This window comes from Miniopterus natalensis, chromosome 17 (genome assembly GCF_054644295.1).
Source record: "Miniopterus natalensis isolate mMinNat1 chromosome 17, mMinNat1.hap1, whole genome shotgun sequence".
NCBI lineage: Eukaryota > Metazoa > Chordata > Mammalia > Chiroptera > Miniopteridae > Miniopterus > Miniopterus natalensis.
In genome coordinates, this window is record NC_142097.1 from 18,298,063 (window position 1) to 18,320,759 (window position 22,697).

The 22,697-nt window shown below is 35.8% G+C and overlaps 1 protein-coding gene across 2 annotated transcripts in view; it reads left to right on the forward strand.

Annotated features, from left to right (window-relative positions):
* Positions 1-664: 664 nt before the first annotated feature.
* The window catches only part of SUZ12 (SUZ12 polycomb repressive complex 2 subunit), a 40,837-nt gene continuing 18,804 nt past the window's right edge, over positions 665-22,697 (forward strand). Inside the window, exons 1-6 of one of the 2 annotated variants that reach the window (XM_016207622.2) lie at positions 665-962; positions 3,244-3,290; positions 3,378-3,442; positions 7,601-7,669; positions 17,467-17,516; positions 21,565-21,650. In XM_016207622.2, the coding sequence (XP_016063108.2) occupies positions 680-962; positions 3,244-3,290; positions 3,378-3,442; positions 7,601-7,669; positions 17,467-17,516; positions 21,565-21,650 (600 nt within the window). In that variant the 5' untranslated portion in view covers positions 665-679. The remainder of the gene's footprint in view (positions 963-3,243; positions 3,291-3,377; positions 3,443-7,600; positions 7,670-17,466; positions 17,517-21,564; positions 21,651-22,697) is intronic. The other variant, XM_016207623.2, reaches the window with a different exon arrangement.

Genomic DNA, 22,697 nt, shown 5'->3' on the forward strand with positions numbered 1-22,697 from the left:
CCCAACTCCCTGGCAGGCCCCTTTCCTGTGAAGTTAGAGACTCGATGATCGGTAATGGATCTCAGTTCATTTAATAGGCCCCTCACCCCCGGGTCCTCAGAGGCCCGCCTCCCTCAGGGGTCCTGTACCCCCCGGGGGCGGTGGCTGAAGACGCTCGGAAGGCGAGAAACCGCTCCCTAAGCGGCTCACCGGGTCCCTCTCTCCCCACAATGCACCGGGGCCAGCAGGAAGGCCGCTCCGACCCCTAATTTTCCCGCGAATTCAGTTCAAAGAGGCGGCCGGGCCCGCGATCGGCAGCGCGCACGGGCCAACCAAGCCGCGCCTCCGCAAGAGGTGCCTCCGCGTGACTGACGGGGGAATCCGCGGGCCAACCGGCTGAGCGGCCGGGCGGCGCGCGCTCCCGCCGGCCAATCAGAACGCCGGGCGGGGGAAGTGGGCGGAGCCAAGCCAGGCTAGGGTGAGCGGCCTCCGGAGTGGAGCGGGGCTCTCAGGAGGAGACACTTTTTTTTCCTCCCTCCTTCCCTCCTCTCCTCCTCCCTTCCCTTCCCCTCTCCTCCCCTCTCTCCTCCTTCCCCCCTCGGTCCGCCGGAGCCTGCTGGGACGAGCGGTTGGTATAGCAGGCGCTTACTCTCCGGGGCCGCCCGGCGGGTAGCTGGCGGGGGAGGAGGCAGGAACCGCGATGGCGCCTCAGAAGCACGGCGGTGGGGGAGGGGGCGGCTCGGGGCCCAGCGCGGGGTCCGGGGGAGGCGGCTTCGGGGGTTCGGCGGCGGTGGCGGCGGCGACGGCGTCGGGCGGCAAATCCGGCGGCGGGGGCTGTGGTGGCGGCGGCAGTTACTCGGCCTCCTCCTCCTCCGCGGCGGTGGCGGCGGCGGCAGCGGCGGGGGCTGCGGTGTTACCGGTGAAGAAGCCGAAAATGGAGCACGTCCAGGCTGACCACGAGCTTTTCCTCCAGGCCTTTGAGAGTGAGTGCGTTTGAGGCTTTGAGGGCAGGAATACCCACTCTTCCGGCATTCGGGGGTCGGGACACTCAGGCTGGGCCCCCCTTCCTTGCCGGGAGTCGACTTGATTTGGGAGTGGAGGGAGAAATTGTTGAGGGAGCTGTTCCCCCTTCAGGGATTTTACGGCTCAAGGGGGCCCGAAGTCTAGGGTCTTTGGGGAAAGTGGAATATAAAGTCCAGGTGAGGGTCTTGACTCCGCCAAGATTTACACAAGAGGTTAGGCAGTGGGGCCTCACGTTAAGAGCTGGCTTCTTTCAGATGAGGTTACAGTTGGGCTGTAGATCTGTACGGTCTCGGATCTGCGGTCAGATCCCAAGACTGGTTCTTGCTTTTTTTTTTCATTCCTTTCGTACTCTACAAGTACAAGGGTTTCGATGGGAGGTTTTGAGGAGCAAATTAAGCCTATGAAGAGAAGAATTCGGTAAAATGGAGAAAATTGTCATTGGTCTGAAATGCCTTCGCACTAACTTGGGGCTGCACATTAACATGGCACCTTTTGATGCTTTAAACCTTTCAAATCTGTCCACCCATTTCATGGATGCACAAGCTGAGACAGGTAGTGTTGAAGCATTTCACTTACCTTGAGACCATCTCGGAAATCTGCCCGTTGCACTTGTCTTAATTCCAGAACATTTCCTTATGTCAATTTCCGTTTTAAGGTCTGTTTCGGGGGCAAAACTGCCACTTAATATGGAAAGAGGGGGACAAGGTGTCTGAAACAAACAATAGAATTTATTTTTTAAAACATGACTGTAAATAACTTCAACTGTTCTTTAATGAATATTATATCCTGATTGGTTTCCTTTTTGCTTTTGTGTGAATGTTATAACTTGGATGATCTTTAATACTAAATGTATTACAGAAACTTAAACTCGGCTCTACCGCTGAATGTCTTTATTTACAATTTTTCCGTGGCATATGTTAAGGGCATGGTATCAGCTGTACTCGGAAAGACGTATTACATTGTGTAATACCCTTCTTTCATTCTCTCATTAGTGCTTCATGAAATTCTAATTGGAATTTAATACAAAGAATTTCAGTTTTTATTGAAACGAATAATGAAGCTTAAGAGAAATTCACATTATTTTTACTTTCGCTTAATGTATTTTCAAAAACTGGAGAGGATTTAAATTGGAAATATGGTGGAGAACTGAAGTGCAGTAATGACAATAAACATACACGTTTGTACCCCTTCTAAAATATCTCACCTTGTAGTTTATTTCGAACAAAACTAAACAAGGTTAAGTGGATATTTTAAAAATTGTTTCTAAATGTTATGAGAAGACAGATCCTCCAAGAAAGTGTTAGCTATTTTGTTTTCTGTTTGAGTCTATCATGGAAGTGAACTGTCATTAAGAATTAGATTTAGCCACAAAACAACTTGATTCTTCTCTAATATTGACCTTAGTTTCAGAGAAGCTTAAATGCTTTTATATTTAATATAATCATATTTAGTTCATTTTGATACTGCTTTAATTAAAGAAACATGATACTAATGAAACTGATATGATGGTATTGTATATAAAATATTTTAACTAAACAGCATTAAAAAGCCTTTGGGAATCTGTTCCTTTAAAAATATGTGTTGAGGTAGTACTTACATGTTGAAATAATACTTACATTATCAAAATAGATAAAAATATAGCAAAATAGATAAAAATGAACTGTAACTAGAAGTATTCATTGAAAAATTTACAGTATGTTTTTCAGATTTCTTTCAATTATACTGATTTTCATTATATCTGTATTAGGACATGTAGGAAACAGTTTGGCTGACTATAAATTTTTTAAAAGACTGTTCAAAAATTGGAAATTTCATTTTTGTTTGGCATCAATAAGTAGTTCTTTTGCTGAATCCAGCTACCTCATTTCAGCTACTTTTTGGAAGAAGATGGGTTATAAATAGTTTAAATTAGCTAAATTAAATTAACATAACTACTACTCTTCAGTTCTGCATACAGATTAATTTAAAAGGTAGTACTATATTAGAAATGCAAGGCTTAAAAACAAGATTGTGGAGTATCTTAAATTTCAAATGTAGATGGATTTTGTGAATGTATGCCATAGACCTACTGTCTTTTGATTTTATTGTGCATAGTAATTTTCTTGATGTGAATAGTACATGATTTTCATAACAGGTGATTAGTTTATATTAGTTATAACATGGACTGGGTTGGTATTTTCTTGACAGCTTGAGTAATAAGTAAATTTAGATAATGTTTGGGTTTTGTTTTCTGTTACCTAGAACCAACGCAGATCTATAGATTTCTTCGAACTCGAAATCTTATAGCGGTAAGCCATCAACAAAATTCATCAATATTATTTTATTCTTAGAATTTCACCTATTTAATTTTAATATTTTTAAAACTTTTTTTATAGCCAATATTTTTGCACAGAACACTTACTTACATGTCTCATCGAAACTCCCGAACAAACATCAAAAGGTACATTTTATGAGTCTTATTTCAAGTTAACCAAACCATGTAAAAGTTTTGTTTTAAAGTGCTATTTCTAATTAAAGATTAAATATGAAAACTTAGGTGAAAGAGTAGCAGGTTGAATTGTTTGCAAAGTTGTCATTTTAATAGTATCATTTTTGTAAATTCCAGTTTATTACCAGTTTTTTCCTAATAGAAATGATTTAGTAGTGAAGTAAATGAAATTATTTTACTGACTTATGTTTTCACTCTGTGCTACTAGTTATTTTCAAGTTTGATAGAAGTTGAGGATTTCAGTATTTACCAGAGGGCTCAGGGTAACTATCTTTTTGCTACATAAACTTAACAGTTAATTTTCGAATACTTCTTATATGTTCTAAGAATTTGCTTCTATGATGATAGGTTCAGAAGGATTCATATCTTTGGTGGTGGTCTTACTAAAGTAGAAATATTTTTTTATTTATTTTTCATTGATTAGAGAGAGAGGAAGGGAGAGAGAGATCGAAAAGCATTGATTTGTTGTTCTACTTAGTTATGCATTCATTGATTGATTCCTGTATGTGCCCTGACTGGGGATTAAATTTGTAACCTTGATGCTGTTGGGAGGATTCTCTAATCAGCTGAGCTACCCAGCCAGGGCCAGGAAATACTTTTGAAGTCAATGGGATGAATGTCCTTAAAAAACAAGAAGTCTTAATCATTTAGTCTTAAAGTGGAGACTAGAAGTGTCAGAGCTTATATTTGCTTTGTAATATTTAATCTTAATCATATATAATTGAATGCTAGTTGCTTGTCCTACATGCAGGGTTATTGAGCATATCAAGTGAACAACTTTATATTTAAAGGAAATAACTTTTTTACTAAGCATTTGGTATTGTCTTGACTTGGTAAAACAGTTAAGCTATCTCAGACTTTTAAACTAAACTCCTTCGAAGTCTCCTTTGGAGACTCCTACTGGTTACTAAGTAAGCATCATGTTTTCTATAGCAAGACATACTTTAGCTTTGTAGATACATCTAGATGGATTTGAAGGATTGAAGTGTTAAAACTATTTGTCTTCTGGCAACTGTCTGAATAGAGAGGGGGTGGGGGCATTGCATTTAATAGGTGAGTCTTACTAAGCACCTAAATAAGGCAACAGAATTAAATTTGTCAGCTCTTTAGCTGTGGACTCCATTATTTGATCTATGCCAGAGTTCATCAGACTTTTGCTGTAAAGGACCCAGATAGTAAATACTTTAGGCTTTGTGGTCTAGGAGACAGAATTGAGGTTATTAGGTAGAATGCAGTACTTATACAAACAGAGAGAAAACAAGTATCTACAGATATTTTTATCAATGAAATTAAAAATATTTTTAATTGAGTACAGTGTTTTCAAATATAGGCCTACCTAGTGAGCGGTGTGGGATTCTTTTATTTTTGTGGTGGTGGGAGATAACGTTTAGCTTAATTGGGGTTTAGAGTTAGTGTTCTCTGTCATCAAATCAATTGCAAATGTTTATCTGTAAAAACCATTCTTAGATTGTGGGCTGTGTAAAACAGACAGTAGGCTGGATTAAGTAGTGGTTAACTTTCCTGTAGTGTTTTTACTGTGGCAGGTTGGCTAAGTTATCATCTAGGATGCTGCCTGATTTATATTTAACAGTGATTTTAAAAAATTTTTACATGTTTTTATTGATTTCAGAGAGAGTAAGGTAGAGGGAAAGAGAAACATCAATGATGAGAGAGAATCATCGATCGACTACTTTTTTAAAAAGTGATTAAGTTTTTTTAAAATAAATTCAAATTAATCCATAAGTGGATAAAAACAGTGTACCTACTTAAAGCTTAAGTTCACAATTTTTCTGTCATGTTTGTTTATTTGACTATTTTATTGTCTCATTTTGGGATATGTTTCTGTTATCTGCTAATGGATGGAGGCAGTTTTAAAAGGTTGCCCTTAATTTATTGCCCTGTAGGTAGAAAAATTAACTTTTGGGGAAGTTTTGAAGCAATTTGACAGCCAGGAACATAAATTTCACTTAATTATTTCCATACAAAAAATGCATTAGGGGAAAAAATACATTAGGAATCACTTAATTCTTTTGTTATATCCCTGGCCTATATAAGACATGAAGACTATGAATGCTGTCCTGTTCAAAGTAGTTGGTGGCTTTGAGGGTGGTATTTAGCTCAGTAATTGTGGTTTTTGTTTAAACTGTGTTTGGAACTCCTTTTATAAAATTACTTTTAGTATTACCCTTTTGCTCAAAATGCTTTTGGAACTAGCCTTGTACTTTTCACTTCATGAATGTATTCAAACTCTATAGGCTAATACTACACTGACAAAATGGAAATACTGGTGAGGAGAAGGTCACCTTTTATTGAATTCATTTTACAGTTTTATGTTAGCTTTTTTTAATCCTCCCAAGAACATTTCCTGAAATTTCTTGAATTTAAAAATACTGTTTTTGATGACTTCGATAACTGTTTGCCCTGTTAAATCTGAGCTAAATAGTGGTACCTTTTTAAAGAACAAATGCTTGGTGTTGGGGGGTGGGGCTGCTTTTATATAATTGCTTGTGTTTTTTCCCCTAAGGAGGTAGGGTGGGGGTTGTCTTTATGATCTTACCTATTTCAAATGGTTGTTGCTATTCAGTACTCCTTTGCAGAACTCCATAATTTTGGAAGAGATGAACCTTGTGAGTTAGTCTTTTCTTTCAACAGACAGGACTTCTTCTTAATCATTACATAAAGATAAACATCCTTAAAAGTTTTTAGTAGTTTTACAACCCTCCTCAGTAGTACATTTCAGTGTTTATACTGAAAAGTCTTTGTGACTAGCCTAGAGGAATCTTACATTTTTCTTCTTTTCCTCTCTTATCTGTGGAGATTGAAAATGTATTGCCCTCCTTCATAAAGTACTCCTTAGTATTTTCTATTGGGTGAAACTTTATTATTGAAATTTTCAGTAACTCTAAAGGTTAAAAGAAGGTTTTTTTGTTTTTAAGCTTTTTTTGTTTTAAAGATATTTTGTTAATGGAGGCTATTTATTCACCTGAAATATAGATTGTATTGATTCTGCTCTTCCTATCAGTATTTTACTGCAACACATTTACATTAACATTTCTCTACTGATAATTTTTATTATAGCAGTTTTGTGCAATAGCTGGTTTTGAGGAATGAGCATATTAGTAGTTTCTAGTATCTGAATTCAAGCTTTACAAAGTAACTAATGGGGAATACATTAAACTTTTCAAGACCTAAATTTGAAGAGAGATTATGAGTATAAATAGAAATATTTGTTTCCAATTAATATGTTATATGTGGATCTAGATTTTTAGCCTTTATTTCTAGAACATTTATAATAGACCAACTTAACTGACATGAGGCTTGTTTTAGAATCCATTCATTCTTAAATTGGCCGAGGGGCGTTATTCTTAATTTAAATTTCTATTTTGTGGAAAAATTACTCTTTTCTCTTAAGCTTGTCAAGTTAAAAGCTAATAATGTTTAAGCTTTGATGGGTATGCCCCATAAACTTTAAAATTTTTTTGTGATGATGACAACCATCTCTTTAATATGACATATTGTTTAACTTTAGCCATTGTTAATCTTTGAGGATGTTGTTAACTTTATTTTTTTTATAGAATTCATTTTTATGTGATAGTGCTAGCACATATTTGTCAGGTTATTTAATAAAAGGATGAATGTTTCAAAATATACATAATTTGCATTTGTTTGGCTTAGTCCAACATACACTTGAATACCAAAAGCACTATGCCAAGCATTATGTGACTTTCCGTGAAAAAGCAATCTTTGCCCATCAGGAGCTTATAATATAGCAGGAGAAATAAATTATTTATGCAAGTTTCGCATTTAGGAAACTAAATGTTAAAATAAATATAAACCCAGGTGCCATAGGTAAGGAGAAATCATTCTGGTATGGGAATAATTACAAAAGGTTTCATGGAAAAATTAGCATTTGAGATGGGACTTGAAGGCTTGTCTGCTGTATTATAACATACACTGTCTCAGTAGTATTCATTGTTATGGCTAATCATAATTTCTCTTATTAAAAATAAAAATCAGATTTCCAACTTGCCTTTTATGGTGACAATAAAGTATAATCTGTTTGTTTTTCCCAGTTGAGAAGTGATTATTTTGTTTATCTGTTTCTTCCAGGAAAACATTTAAAGTTGATGATATGTTATCAAAAGTAGAGAAAATGAAAGGAGAGCAAGAATCTCATAGGTAAGATGACCTATCAGTGTACATTAAGTGATATACTTTAGGAAAGAGAAAAATAATAGTGACCATTTCCCTAGTGATCACCTCAATATTATAAGGAGTTAGAATGAACCTTAGAAGTCCAAACTCTTCACACAAACCAGGAATTACTTCCTCTATACCATCCCTGGCAGAGAATCCTTAAGCCTCATCTCGAATACCTCCAATGCTGAGAACTCACTGTTTTCTAAGGCAGCTGTTTTCATTATCAATTATCTCTTAAATTTTGAATCCAAGTTTCTGTAACTTCTGCCATTGGTGTTAATCTTACTACCTCATCTGAGGAGGGATGGAGACTCATATTTATGGTGTACTTACTATATGTTAGGTTCTGTGCCAGATGCCTCACATCATATCTCTTCTAGGTAATCATCTTCAAATCTGAGAGAGGCTCTCTTTTTTTCCATTTTGTCTTTCCCCACTTATTTACATCATTCAGGCAAAATATTCCTAGCTTTATTTTCTATTTGAAATATGTTTATCCCATGATAGTTTCATAAGTTTGACAATTTGGGCAGAATCTTTATTGTATGTTTTCAAATGTGATACCCAGAACTAATTCCCTGAATGCCCTAACTAGCCTAATATCTGCCTGGGCTAGACAGTATGCTTCCATTCCTAGACAGTATTCTATTTATCCTTTGATATGTAAACTAAAGACAGTTGAATACTAAAGAGAAACAGGAACTTAGGTGCTACTTATTCATTGACTGCTTTTAGGGAGAATGCAAAATTAAAAATACTAGATTTTTTAAAAAATGGAGTTGAAAAATTGCCACAGTGGATTTTTCTTTTTCTTTTGAAGTTTTAAATCATATCTTACCAATTTATATAGGCTATATACTGATTTACTGATGCTTCATATGTGGTTTCTCATTTTAGTGACTGGTGTAAGATGTCATTTTTGCAAATGTTTATATTTAAAGGCTTTTGAATTAGGTTATTTTGTTACTTGAACTGTAAAATCACATTTTTTATTTTATATCCTGCAATTTTGTAGGACCGAAGTGTAGTTTCTCTTTTTATATCTAGGCAATCCTGACTTGTAAATAAGCTTTGATAATCTGTTCTAGAAGCTGAGATCACAGATTTTTACTTAACCTATCCTTGCCCAAGGGAGTACCTTACAATACAGGACTGAGAAGATTCCCAGTGCATGCACACTCTATTCTTTGCTTGAATTTTTATTCCAGATTCTTGTCTGGTCACTTACCCTGGACAAAGCTCTTGGGATCCTAAGGGCCTTTTACACTTAAAGTGTAAGCTGTATTCTCCCCTCTCTGCTTTTCTCCTGAACACCTTAATAGTTTGCCCTTCAGGTCTTTTCAGGGTTCATGTGCGAAGGAAGAATGAACCAAGAACATTTAACCTTTTTCTTCATCTTCCCTATCAAGATTCTACTTTCATCACTGCTAAACCCTACTACTATCTCTTTGTGACATATTACAGAGCTTGCCTTAGAGCAGGGATAGGGAACCTTTTTCTGTCAAGGGCCATCTGGATATTTGTAACATCATTTGTGGGCCATACAAAATTACCAACTTAAAAATTAGCCTGCTGTATTTGGTCAAACATGTAATTAACTCATCCCTAACATGATGGCTGGAACTGCTTCTCTTTGGTGAGGCCTTGGCAGGGCCAGACCAAGTGATTTTGTGGGCTGGATGGGCTGGATGTGTCATCTGCCGCACGCGCCCCCCCCCCCCCCCCCCCGCCTTAGAGGGTGTGTTTGAGGGAGATAGAACATACTGGTCAATTCTGTTTGAATAATCACTCTCAATAATTTTGTTCTTTTTGACCCAATGGATTCAGTAGCTAGACCAGTACTATAGTGGGTGTTGTTAACCAACTCATAGAAACATCAAGAGTTTTGCATAGAAGTCCTGCTTGTGAGTTTGAAAAACAATTTTTTCAGTCTTTTAAGTTCCAGCTGGAACCAGTGAGTTGGACATTTCAACCCCCAAGATACTTTATTTTTTAAAAGCTAACTCTGTGTTGGAGCCGACCATGCTTAATGCCCTGCAAGGCACTTTAGGGCAAGGAGGTATTGAGTCAATGTGCTAGGTGTTTCAACCATCACCACCACCCCCAACCCACCCACCCACCCACCCACGATCATTATGGATGTCTCATTGGTGCTCCTAGAGTCACTAAAATGAATTGGGGAATTCCTTCATTTTAAGTTTACCTCTAAGGCCTTAATAGTATTATTAAATGACTTCAGTGTATTTCTCATCTCAAATTAGGCATAGTCCTATTGTTTATTAAACTTATCACATAGAATTGTAAGAAGTTTCCTAGACACCAATATGTAATGGCCAGCACTATAAAACTTTGCTTGTAAAATCATTGTCCAAATTCTCTTACAAAAGAACAAAATAAATCTTTGTTCCATGACATTAATTACTAGAAGTTAAAGTCTTAAATCATATACAAAAAAGTATCGCTTCCATCTGTATTTTTATTTTGTACCATTTCAGATGTAGAAATCTTGTTCAGTTTAATTGGATCCTGGATTCGTTCAACAGCTATAGTCTGGGAGTTCTCTACTGTGACACATGTTCTTTCAGCACTACCAAAGTTGTAATAGTTCCACTCCCAGACCCAATGTATTTCATGCTCCTAAGGGGAATATCAGGATACACAAAAAAGCTCCAGAGTTCCAGAGGACTATCAAGATACACAAAAATGCCATAGTACTACAGCCCAAAAGTTAGAATAATCAAATGCCTGACCTATTTATAACATTTGTAGTGACTTATAAGCCAAACCAAAATCCCAGCATTGTCTGCAAAATGAAGTTGGTGTTCTAGGATTTTTTATGTAGTTTCTATTTCTACTCTAGATATACAGTTGCCTTACTAGTTACAGATAATTGCAGAAGCTTATTAGGGGAAGGGGCTGATAGAAAAAAGAAAAACATGAACATTTCATGGTTTTTACTTTAAGGTGTTGCTCAATTATGACAATAGACCAGAATTGTTATCTGTAACCTTATAACTCAATAAGCCTACCATCCATGAAGATTATTTCTTTTCTTGAAAAATAACTTCTAAAAACTCCATAGCAGTGAGCAAATTTTAGAAATTTATAGTGGTCTCACCTCTAGCCTCCCACGTTTTTACTGATGTTTCCTCTTGCTTTTTTGGTGTGATTATATTTAAAATATCTTTATTTCCTTTTTAGAATGCCTTATATCCTGTAATCTCTAGCTCTTGTTTCTGGCACTTCAGTTTATTGTCGGTTTTTTATTTATTTTGGGTTTTGACCAAGCTCTATGGCTTATTGGAATAAATCTCTGGTATTTCTGTAGTTTTCTGTCATAACAGGATCCCCAGGGATCTCTTGTGTTATTAATCCTACCAATTTTGGAATTACTAGTCATAACTCCTGACTTATAAGCGCATCTCCACTAGCTGAAAGGTCAGCATGAAAAGATTTCCAAATTGGAGTTACTTCCAAAAGTATTTCCTGGGGCCAAATGAGCAGCAGAATGTCTCCTGTCTCTTCCCCTTAATCATCTTTCATTCCTGGTTCACTGTTAGTAGCTAGAGAAGTTCCCTGAGAAGATACCTGAACTACAACTTTTACTAGGGGTATTTTCCAGCCTTTGTTTTTAGTAGGTTAATAAGGTAAATGCCTTTCATCACTTTTTGTTGTTATTACAACCTAAAGCTTTAGAATTAGAAATCTTCCTTTTCTAAGCATCTTTTTGTACTATTACAAGGTCCGGATCTATTTTTTCCTGGGATTCCCATTTACTTAGTGTACTATATCCCAGACACTATACTAAATCCTGGGCGATATAATGGTGAACAAAACACATGAAGACTCAGCCTTTATGAAGACCATTTGACATTTAGGGGGAAAAGACATAATTGTATAATAAATATAATTATAAAAGAAGAGCTGGGGAAGAAAAGTATGGGGAAACTATGAGTGTATAAATGAGTCCTTGTTTGAGATGTTGGCTTTGGGAATAGTGATGGTCAGGTAGGGCTTTTCTGAAAAAATGAACTGAGATTTGAAAGATAATATAGGAGTAAAATGGGGCAAGAGGATGAGCAGATAGCTGATTCCAGATAAAGGGAATATTATACATATGTCCTTTGAGGCCAGAGTAGCTGACAGGGAGAGGCATTAAATGAGGCTAGAGCAGATGGCCTTGGCCAGATAATGCAGAGCCTTGTAGGCTATTTAAGGATGTTGTTCTTTATCCTAAGAAAGCCATAAATTTTTTTAAATACATATATCTCATTAATTGTACTTCCCTACCCTTCTCTTTTAGAGATGTAGCTGTATTTTTAAAACTTTAGGCTGCTCCTTAATTTGATTGTATGTCTTTTCCACTATTAATAAGATCTGATGTTTTCCTCCTTTTTTTTTTTAAATTATTAATAATATATATATTTAAATATATCTTTATTGATTTCAGAGAGAGGAAAGGAGAGGGGGAGAGAGAGAGAGAGAGAGAGAAACATCAATGATGAGAGAGTCATTGATCGGCTGCCTCCTGCACGCCCCCGACTGGGGATCGAGCCCGCAACCCAGGCATGTGCCCTGATGGGGAATCGAACCCCCATTGCCTGGATCCTAGGTCGACGCTCAACCACTAAGCCATGCCGGGCCGGGCTTCCTCCTTTTTTCTTTCTTTTTTTTTTCCGACAATGCTGTCTTGACTGTACATTTTGAAGTTTTCAAATCAACATCTTTTCATGCTTGAGTTTTGTTCCCTTTTCAGAACTTGGGCCATAAATTTCTTTTTACATATTTCTTAAGGTGGTGTATCAGTCACCACTGAGCATATCTGATTCTTAAAATCTAAGTGTTTAAGAACAAATTTTTAAATGTTTCTTTCTTGTATAATATGGAGGTTGACAATAATTCCTTTATATTTTGTCTATAATACTTTTAGAAGGTGATTGATTTATATGTAATGGATCCCCTCCATTCAGCTTTTATCTTCTTGCTGCAAAGGGTTCCCATTCTTGTGTCTGAACTTCAAAAGAAACACCACATTCCAAAATAATGGGCTTGGAGTAGTGACCAGTTTCTCAGCTTTATACATCATAGCATTAATTGTATAAGAAAAGTTGGGTAACTAACATCTAACAATGTAGATGCTAAGTTGTTTATCATGAAACTTGTCCGGTTATGAGGTAATACAATCTTGACCCTAGAAATGAAACGATATACCTGCCACTGTCAGATTAATGTAAACAACTGGATGCACTAATCTCGTCTCTTTCCAGCATGAAAACTTAGGTCCTTCTGTGGGGTTTGGCTATTCTTAAAATTTGAGTTTCCTATATGAATCTCATTTCAAAATGTTCATCCCTTGTAAATTTAAATTTACTTAACCACATTCTACAGACTGCTTTAGAATTGTCAGATGTTTGTGCTTGGAATCTTACCTCAATTTCAGATTGCTCATCTACTTTCCTATTGTTGCTTGCTTCCTCAGAAGATACGATAGGAAACATACCACACAGATGAACCAGTTTCTTAGCTGATACCTTACTACTGATCTTCTAGATCCTGTGCAGCCTAAAACCAAATATGCCTGACCAATCATTCATACATTTTTTTTCCTTCCCTTTTTCTGATCCAGCTTAATCAATTAAAATGTGACTATAGTAGCCATAAGAGAGGGAAGAGGGTAAATCAGGGAGGGGAAGAAAACTGGCCTTTTTCCTTGGATGAAACCACCTGTGGAAGGGATTGAATAGGCCTTGTTACATTTCATTGTAGGTAGGTATCAGAGTGTTTATTTTTAGGAGGAGAGGAGGAGGAGAAAATGTGCAGAGTCAGTTACATTGCAGTTATTTTTTTCAAAGTTGGTTAATTGAAATTAGGAATTTCTTTTTTCAAAGAAACAGTGTTATAATGATGACTGAATGTGCTTGCTATCTCATTTAATTCATAATGTACCATTTAAAACTGTTTCAAACACTCTGTGGTGAAGGACCTTTCTATTTGTTTTTATTTTCCCATCTTTTGTAGGTTGATACTTCTGTAAATACACTGATCACATGCTTGTATGTGGTGGCAGTGTTAAATTTCTATAAAAGTTTTTAAAGTCATATTCTCAATTTCTTACCTTGTTGTGGAGTGGTAAGTTTCCCGATTGAGACCTCAGTCTGTGGACCACATTTTGAGTGACACTGACTTAAAATGTTTTCTGGAGTAGATCAGTGCAAGCTGTTTCTGGCATTTTAAAATTGGAAGTGAGAACCACATTTCCTATAAAAAAAATGTAAATAATACTATAAGTACTACAGTGTAATGGTAATTACACTGACTTTAGGAGGACATCATTATGCTTATGAAAAGTATTTCAAGTGCCTCTCTGTAAGACACAGCTAGGGACTCTGATACAATAAAATGATTGTTGAAAGAGAACATGTGTGAAAAAAATAGTGACAAAAAATGGTAAATAGAAGTGCTTATAAAGGAAATTCAGCTCTGATCATTAAGCTCAGGGATGGTTGGGGATTGGTTTTATGCAAGACTCAGTGCTGAGAGGTCATTTTCTCATTTTATAGATATCAGGTCACAGCTAATAACTGGAACCAGAATTCAAACTTGATTTTTCTGTCTCTAATCATTCTAATCTATTTTCCTATTCTATTATCATTATAATCTATTTTCCTGTATAAGGCTTTAGTTGAGATAAAAAGAAATGGGAGCCATATTATAGACAACAGTAAGACAAAATATTTGGCAGCTGGGGACTCATTAGAAAATTTGGAGAAAGGAATGACACATACAAAATGGTGTTTTTAAGAAAATTAACCTGGCCTTAGCATGTAGGTTTAACTAAAGCAACTAAGAATAGGATAGGTTGGTTGTGACTAATTATTATTTTCCAACATGGAGGAATTATAGAGTATTCCTCTGTCAGTGATGTTTTGGAGTTTCGCTAATTCTGCTCTGTTAGGTGACATTTTAGAATTAATTTTATAGGAAAATGCTAGGTATCTTTTAGTAAAATGGCATGTAGATTTTGTAATGGCAGATATACTTAAAAAATCAACTTTGGGTAGAATTAACATTCAATAAAATACATTCACCTTAAGTATATAGTTTGAGTTTTGACAGATGTATACACTTACATAACCGTAACCACAATCAAAATAAAGAGCATTTCCATCTCCTTGAAAAATTCCTTTGGGCTTCTTTACAGTCAATCCCTTTGATGTACTTTTTTTTTGGAAGTATGAATTATATGCAGTCACATTCACTCTTTTTGGTGTATAGTTAGAGTTTTGACAAATGTATACAGCCAGGCAACAACCACTACAGGTGAGATAAAGAACCCTAAAAATTCCCTCATGCCTCTTATAGTCAACCCTCTCCACTCCTGATGTACTTTTATTTATTTACTTATTTAAATCCTCACCTGAGGTCCAGCTGGCAGGGCTCAGCAGTTGAGCATCGACCTATGATCCAGGAGATCATGGTTTGATTCCTGGTCAGGGCACATGCCCAGATTTCGGGCTCAGTCCCCAGCAGGGGGCATGCAGGAGGCAGCCGATCAATGACTCACTCTCATCATTGATGTTTCTATCTCTCTCTCCCTCTTTGAAATCAATAAAAATAAATTTTCACCTGAGGACATGTTCAGGTGAGAGAAGGGGGAGATAGAGAGAAAAACATCAATATGAGAGGGAAACATTGGTTAATTGCCTTCCATACGTGCCCCAACTGGGGATGGAACCTGCAACCTAGGTCAGTGCCCTGACTGGGAATCAAACCCACAACCCTTTGGTGCACAGGACGACACTCCAACCAACTGAGCCACACCGGCCAGGCCCTAATTATACTTTTTTTTTTTAATATACCTTTATTGATTTCAGAGAGAGGAAGGGAGAGAGAGAGAGAGAAACATCAGTGATGAGAGAGTCATTGATGGGCTGCCTCTTGCATGCCCCCTACTGGGGATCGAGCCCAAAACCTCTGCATGTGCCCTGACCGGGAATCTAACTGTGATTTCCTGGATCATAGGTCGGTGTTCAACCACTGAGCACACTGGCTGTGCATACTTTTTTTTAAAAAATATGGTTTTATTGATTTTTTAGAGAGAGAAGGAGAGGAAGGAAGAGAGAGAGAAAAAATGTATCTTATTTCAGAAAGTAATATACAGCTCGGCCGGGCATGACTCAGTGGCAGCCAATCAATGACTCTCTCACCATTGATGTTTCTATCTCTCTGTCTCCCTTTCCCTTCCTCTGAAATCAATAAAAAAATATTTAAAAAGAAAGACATATACATGATTGTCCTGTTTTCACGAACTCTATTGTATACCATTTTTATTTTGTTATATTTAAGTTGTTATTCTTAGTTTTCCCCTCATATTTATGCTTTCTAACTCTGCTTTGGACCCTACTTCTACTCCTCCATAGTCATTTTGTCCTCTGATGATAGACGTTTCTTAGTACTGTTCTAGAAATGCACTTCAAGACCCCTATCCTTACAGTTCTTTTAGCATTGTTTTATGGCTTATCTCACTGAGAACATAGAGGCATCCTCACACCATGTATTGAAATATCTCATTTGCCTCTTATTTCTCTAAGAAAAGAGGAGTCCCAGGCAAAGTTAAAAAGCTAACCCCTTTATAATAAGCCCTCATTTCCGATCATTACTTGCTCCTAAGTACTATTTTGCCTCAGTGTCTTTATATAGGGTGTCCCCAAAAAATGTATACGCAATGTCTGTAGATTCTATTACATTTTGAAAATGAAAAGTATTTTAATAAACACTGCCTTGATAATTATTCAAAGTGTGTATACATTTTTGGGGGGACACCCTGTATAACTGCTCTGCTTATAAGAATGCCTAGATTGTCACCACCATTTTTTAACAAACAAAAACATACCTTTATAGATCCTTATTTCGTTTTAACTACTATTTATTTTCATTCGTTACACTAGTAAATATCTTGAGTAAGGTTTCACTACTACTTCCCTTTCCCCACCAACTATTTTCTATAGCCCCCTGTCTGGTATCTGTCACACTACAGAAACTTTTCTGGAAAGTTCTGAATGGCTTCTGATCAACAAATAGGGGGCTTTATTTTGCAGTTTAAAGGTACTACAAAAGCCTGTTGATGTTTCTATTGTTTTGTCCCATCTTAATAGTTTTTCATTGTTGGTAGATAATTTTCAAAACAAACAGGATCATTATAATTTTGTTTATTTTTCCTTTTCTAATGCTTCTAAAACTAAAGGTGAAAACGACCTGTTGAAACAGTAAATTACACACTATAGCAGATTGGTATTTGTGTATTACACCCTGATTGAAGTAGAAAGTGATGGTTCTGCATCATTTGTTAGAAGGTTGAATTCCCATATCTTTAAAATATTCAGATACTTTTGTATGGATTCAGCAACCCTTATCAAAAATTTTGAGGGGTGGAAGGGAAACTTTTTCCTATTTTATAGGTATAACACTAAAGTACAGTAAATTATCTTGCCTCTCATTCTGTGGTCTGTTTTTAATCTTCCTTGCTCCTTTGATGTTTTCATTTTTGTGTGTGATGTTTGTTTGTTTGTTTGTTTTTTAATGTATAGACACTATTTTAGAAGTCATACTTAACAGGGAAAACATGGAGTCATGGGCTTGAATAGAGTTCAGAATAAGAAAATCAAATATTTATAAATTACCTGAAGTAGCTTTGATTTTAATGTTATATTTTAAAGCCTAGGCTATTTTTATTATAGAGCATTAAAGTGATAAAATGTTTTGTTTGTTTTGTTTAGCTTGTCAGCTCATCTGCAGCTTACCTTTACTGGTTTCTTCCACAAAAATGGTATGTACTTAAAAGTAAACATATTGGCATTCTAACAACAAAATACCTCTGTGAATGAAAAAAATTACTGTGTGTGTAAATTTATAAAATTATATTTAATGGAAAAGATATTGATTCTGAGCATTAAATTTCTTGTTAGTTGAGCTCTCCAACGATTTTCATTATTGCTTTATGTGGTGAATAATGGGATGTGGAAGGTATAACTTGCAACTCTTTAAAAGTAGTGGTTCTCAAAGTTTAGTGCTTCTGAAAATATTTTGACTGTTTAAAATCCATGTACCTGGGCCCTACAAAGACTCAGATCTAGTAGGGTTTTGGTGGAGCTTAAGAGCCTGCATTTTAATAAAGCAGCAACATAATTCAAGTAGGTTGTCTAAGGCACAAATTTTAAGAAACTCTGCCTTTAAAACTTTTAAAAATTGTAGGTAGATCTTCTACATAAGGTTGTTCATAGTTTGGTCTCCTTATTGCTTTTCTGCTGTCCATTTAAGTTTTTAAGTATTTTGAAATTGTTAAATGAATCAGTGCTCTCTGATCATTCTTGAACATAAATGTTAGTTTCATCTGCCTCATATCTAAATACAGGAATTCCAGCTCTTATCTCTGAACCAAAAATTTTTTTTTTAATCCTCACCCAAGGATATTTTTTCCATTGCTTTTCTGAGAGAGTGAAACGGGGGAGAGAAGGGGGGAGAAAGAGAGAAACATCCATGTGAGAGACAGACATCAATTGGTTGCCTTCTGCACGGGCCCTGACCGGGGCTGGGGATAGAGCCTACAACAGAGGTACGTGCCCTTGGCTGGAATCTAATCCTAGACCCTTCAGTTTGAGGGCCAGCACTCTAACCAGTGAGCAAAACCGGCTAGAGCTCTAAACCATACTTTTTAGGGCTATAACTATTGCTCTTAGAAAACAAACGAACAAAAAACACCTGTGCCTGGCCGGGCGTGGCTCAGTGGTTGAGCACCGACCTAGGATCCAGGCGATCGAGTTCAATTCCCTGTCAGGGCACATGCCTGGGTTGCGGGCTAGCCGATCAATGACTCTCTCATCATTGATGTTTCTATCTCTCTCTCTCTCTCCCTCCCTCCCTCTCCTTTCCTCTCTCTGAAATCAATAAAGATATATTTAAAAAAAAAACAAAAAACCACCTGCATAATATCTTACCCAACTCAGCTATCATCTTTCCAGAGATCGTAAGTAGAAAATAATGGAAAATTAAATTTCTTAGATTTTGCCATTTTTTAGTTCCAATGATTTTTGAACTTTAAATTTTAAAGCTTAATAATAAAATTTTTAGTTACCTTAGAACCTGGGATAAGTGAAGAGTTTTCTGAGTAGAATCTTTTCTGCATAAAGAATTTGAGTTGATGTTATTACATTATATTTTTAAAAAAATACAGTAATAAAACAACTGAAACAACTGCTACCAATAGGATATATCAGTGTTAAATATTATACTAAGAAAATTGTATGTATGTTTACTTTATTAAGAGAGAGGAAAGCATGCTGAGTAAAGTTGGTTTTAAAATGGATAAAGTGCCTCTTGACTTGTCCATCTTAAATTTGTGTGTGTATCCTTTAATTACATGCAGTGGAATAAAAAAAAACTTCAGAAGAAACATGTCAAGTTGGTATTTTGTAAAAACACACACAAAATACAGTTTAATAAACAATGGTTATATTAGAACAGTTTGATAACTAATCAGGTTTTTTTACGTAACAACTATGAACTCTAGTCATATCTCTATTAGCAGCTAGTGTAACTTCTTTCTAGTTTTGCCTTAGATCTGGTCCATTTTTTGTATAGGAGCAACTTGAGTAGCACTTTTGGCTTTTTTTCCTAAGTCATTTATAATCTTGTAGAGTCCTAATTTTAATCATTTATCATTGGTACTGTGGTACTTTTAAAGTACATAGACTCTAATAGTTTAGAAACTTATCATTTGAATTTTGTAAGTTTGTGAGCCCTTCGTTCCCAGAGTCTTAAATAAGACATACATAAATTCTCTGTCACTGAAATTAGTAATGGATAGTAATTGAATAATATTTACTGATTAATATTATTTGGTTAGTTAATATTAACTTAGTTGAAATAATTTTACTTGAATTAATTAGTTGAAATCAATTGGAAAGTAGTTTGATTTAACTGTTCTCATGTCTGCATGACAAAATGTGTAAAGTTCAAAAATTGCTTGAATTCACTTGAAGCTTTTATTTTTTCTTAATGTTACTGAAGTAAATGAGAAAGTAAACTCTGTTGGCACTTCTGTTTCCAGAAATAATTTCTCATTATAATCAAATTAGTGGAATTTGGGAAGAAACAGATATATTGCCTATCTTGTCTATTCAAAGTATAGTTACAGGTTGTAATGTCTTTTTTTTTTTTTTTTTGAAGAAACCAGGATAGAAAACTAACATCAAGATCTCTCTAAAATCTTATTTTTTCTTTTGTTTTTGTTTTTTGGGGTTTTTTAATCCTCACCTGAGGATATTTTTTCCATTGCTTTTCAGAGAGTGGAAGGGCAAGAGAGTGAGTGAGAAACATCGATGTGAGAGAGACATATTGATTGGTTGCCTCCTGCACAAACCCGGACGGGGCCGGGGATGGAGCCTGCAACCAAGGTACACGTCCTTGGTCAGATTCGAACCTGGGACCCTTCAGTCCACAGGCTGACACTTTAACTACTGAGCCAAACCAGCCAGGGCTTTGCTTTTATTTTTAATTGAAGACTTTTTGTTTAGCAGTTATTATTTCAAACTGCTTAGAATGAATACAGAAAGATGATTTGGGTGCTATTTTCAGAGTAAGTAATGTTCAGAGAGTATTTTTGTTACTGCATTTTAGGCATTGGATTATTTTTGCTATATTAAAAGTATTTTTATCGTGGCTATAACTTTCCAAGAGACTGATACATATTTCATGCACACTTTTTAAGTAGAAAAATTGTAGTCCAAAATCTCAGAACAAAAATTATTTTATTTCTGTATATTATTATGGATTCATCTATTATAATACTTCTACATATTACTGAAACTTGATAATGAATGAATAAATAAAGTTTTAAACTATTAATCCTTTTGGGTTTGAAAGACAAGTTATGGAAAAGCATTTGTTAATTGATAATAGAGAATATAGTCTATATTTTAAAATAGACTTAATGTTTGTGAACCAAGAGATTCCTCTAGGTAATAAATAATATCTTAATTTTTGCTATTTCATTTAGGCTTTAGAGAGATTCTGGTGAAAGGGTCAAAAAGTAAATATCTTGAACTAAATAATTTTGTAATGATATTGGGAGAAGGAAAAAAAAAAAATTAAATTTAAATGTTTATTTTGTGTTTTGTTGTCTCTCCTGAACTATTTTATTTGTGCTTTCCACCAAGAAGCTTTAACTGTGTTTGTCAAAAAGTACTTTTTTTCCCCACAAGTACAGACAAATGCAGTTTATTACATTCTTTCATTATCATAATTGTTAAATCTTTATAGCAAAAGTAATCGGTAAGGTATTTTTAGTTTTACTTAAAAGAATTGAACCATTATTTGAATGAAAAGAAAATCACAGTCCCTGGCCGGTTGAGCATCATCCCTATATGCCAAGGTTTCAAGTTCGATCCCCGGTCAGGGCACAACTCGGAACATCCAATGAGTGCATAAATAGGTGAAACAACAGGTCCATCTCTCTGCTTCTCTCCCTCTCTCCCTCTTCCTCTTCCTCGCCTTCCCGCCTCCCTCCTACCTTCCCTCTCCCTTCCCCTCTCTCTTTAAAATCAATAAATAAAAATATTTAGGAGGGAAAAATTATACTATATAAGAAGGTAATTATAATTGTCTTGTGAAAGGTTTATTTGAAAGACTATATATAAAGGCTTTTTAAGAGTGCTGCACATTTGAAACTGATTTTGGGGGGGAAAATGAATAAACTTCTGAGAAGCCTTCATTATAGCAAGTCTTTTTTGTTTGAAATTTCTAGACTTCTTAGGAAAATGAATACTGTATTTATATATTTTTAAAAATATAGTTTAAGTATTCCCTTTTCTATTTAGATAAGCCATCACAAAATTCAGAAAATGAACAAAATTCTGTTACTCTGGAAGTCCTGCTTGTGAAAGTTTGCCACAAAAAAAGAAAGGTAACATAAAATGATATTGGTAAATTAAGTAGAATAATTTTTAAAACTTAAATATGTTCATGCGTATACACTTTGTTTTTAAACCTTGAAAGCTTTTAAATATGTTTGTGCCTGAATTGTAAAACTGATAACCTCTTTTGCCAACTTCCCAGACCTGTATGTTTTTCCTAGGCTGGCTATAGATACATGTGTAAAAATTTATCCTGTGAGAATCTGACAATGAAGGGAAGAAGCTATCTTTTAGCATTTTAAGACATAAATTCAGTTACCTCCCTCCCATTTCAGTTTCTTAGCTAATTTTTTAACTACTTGTACCCATTGAAATTTTAAATAAGGGCTAATAGAGTTTTTCCAAAAGGATTGTTTCTGTAACACTATTCTCAGGCAAAGAAATTCTGTTGCCAGCATTATCAGCCATTAACTTGTTAATATGTTGCTTCAAGTTTTTATTGTAAGATGAAAGTATTTTGTCATAGAAACAAGTATTGTAATGGTTAAATTTCCTGGACAACCAATCAAAGCCAACAGATACACTTTTTAGTAGCCTTAAGTCAAGTCGTTGGGTATTACGAAGTTCCTATTGCTGATGTTCTTCCAAAATCGTAGTAAGGTGATACAGGGCTTGAAAACTGTGCTAGAGCATTCATACGGAGTGAGTGGATTGTGGTGACAGGAGATGGCAGAGTAGGCATATATTAAAAACTTTAAAGTTAAGAAATACCACTCCCTGTGCGCCCCCATCCGCGTATGACATGCAGTGATGTGAAAATTCTTTAATATATATTTTTATTTAGGAAAAATATGTGAATATACCTATAGTACCCTTTTTGTGTTTCAAAAAATAATAGGCATAAACATTTTCTTGGAAAGATGGATATATTAATATTTGTCATCTCTGGAGTGTAAGTCCTGAGGGGTGGGGGAGACATATTTCTTATTTTATACGCTTTTATGGATTAGAATTAATTTTTTCACCATAAGCATGTACTTATCGTTAAAAGAAGCTACAATGAAATATGTGCTATATTGTTAGAAAGGTCTTATGCA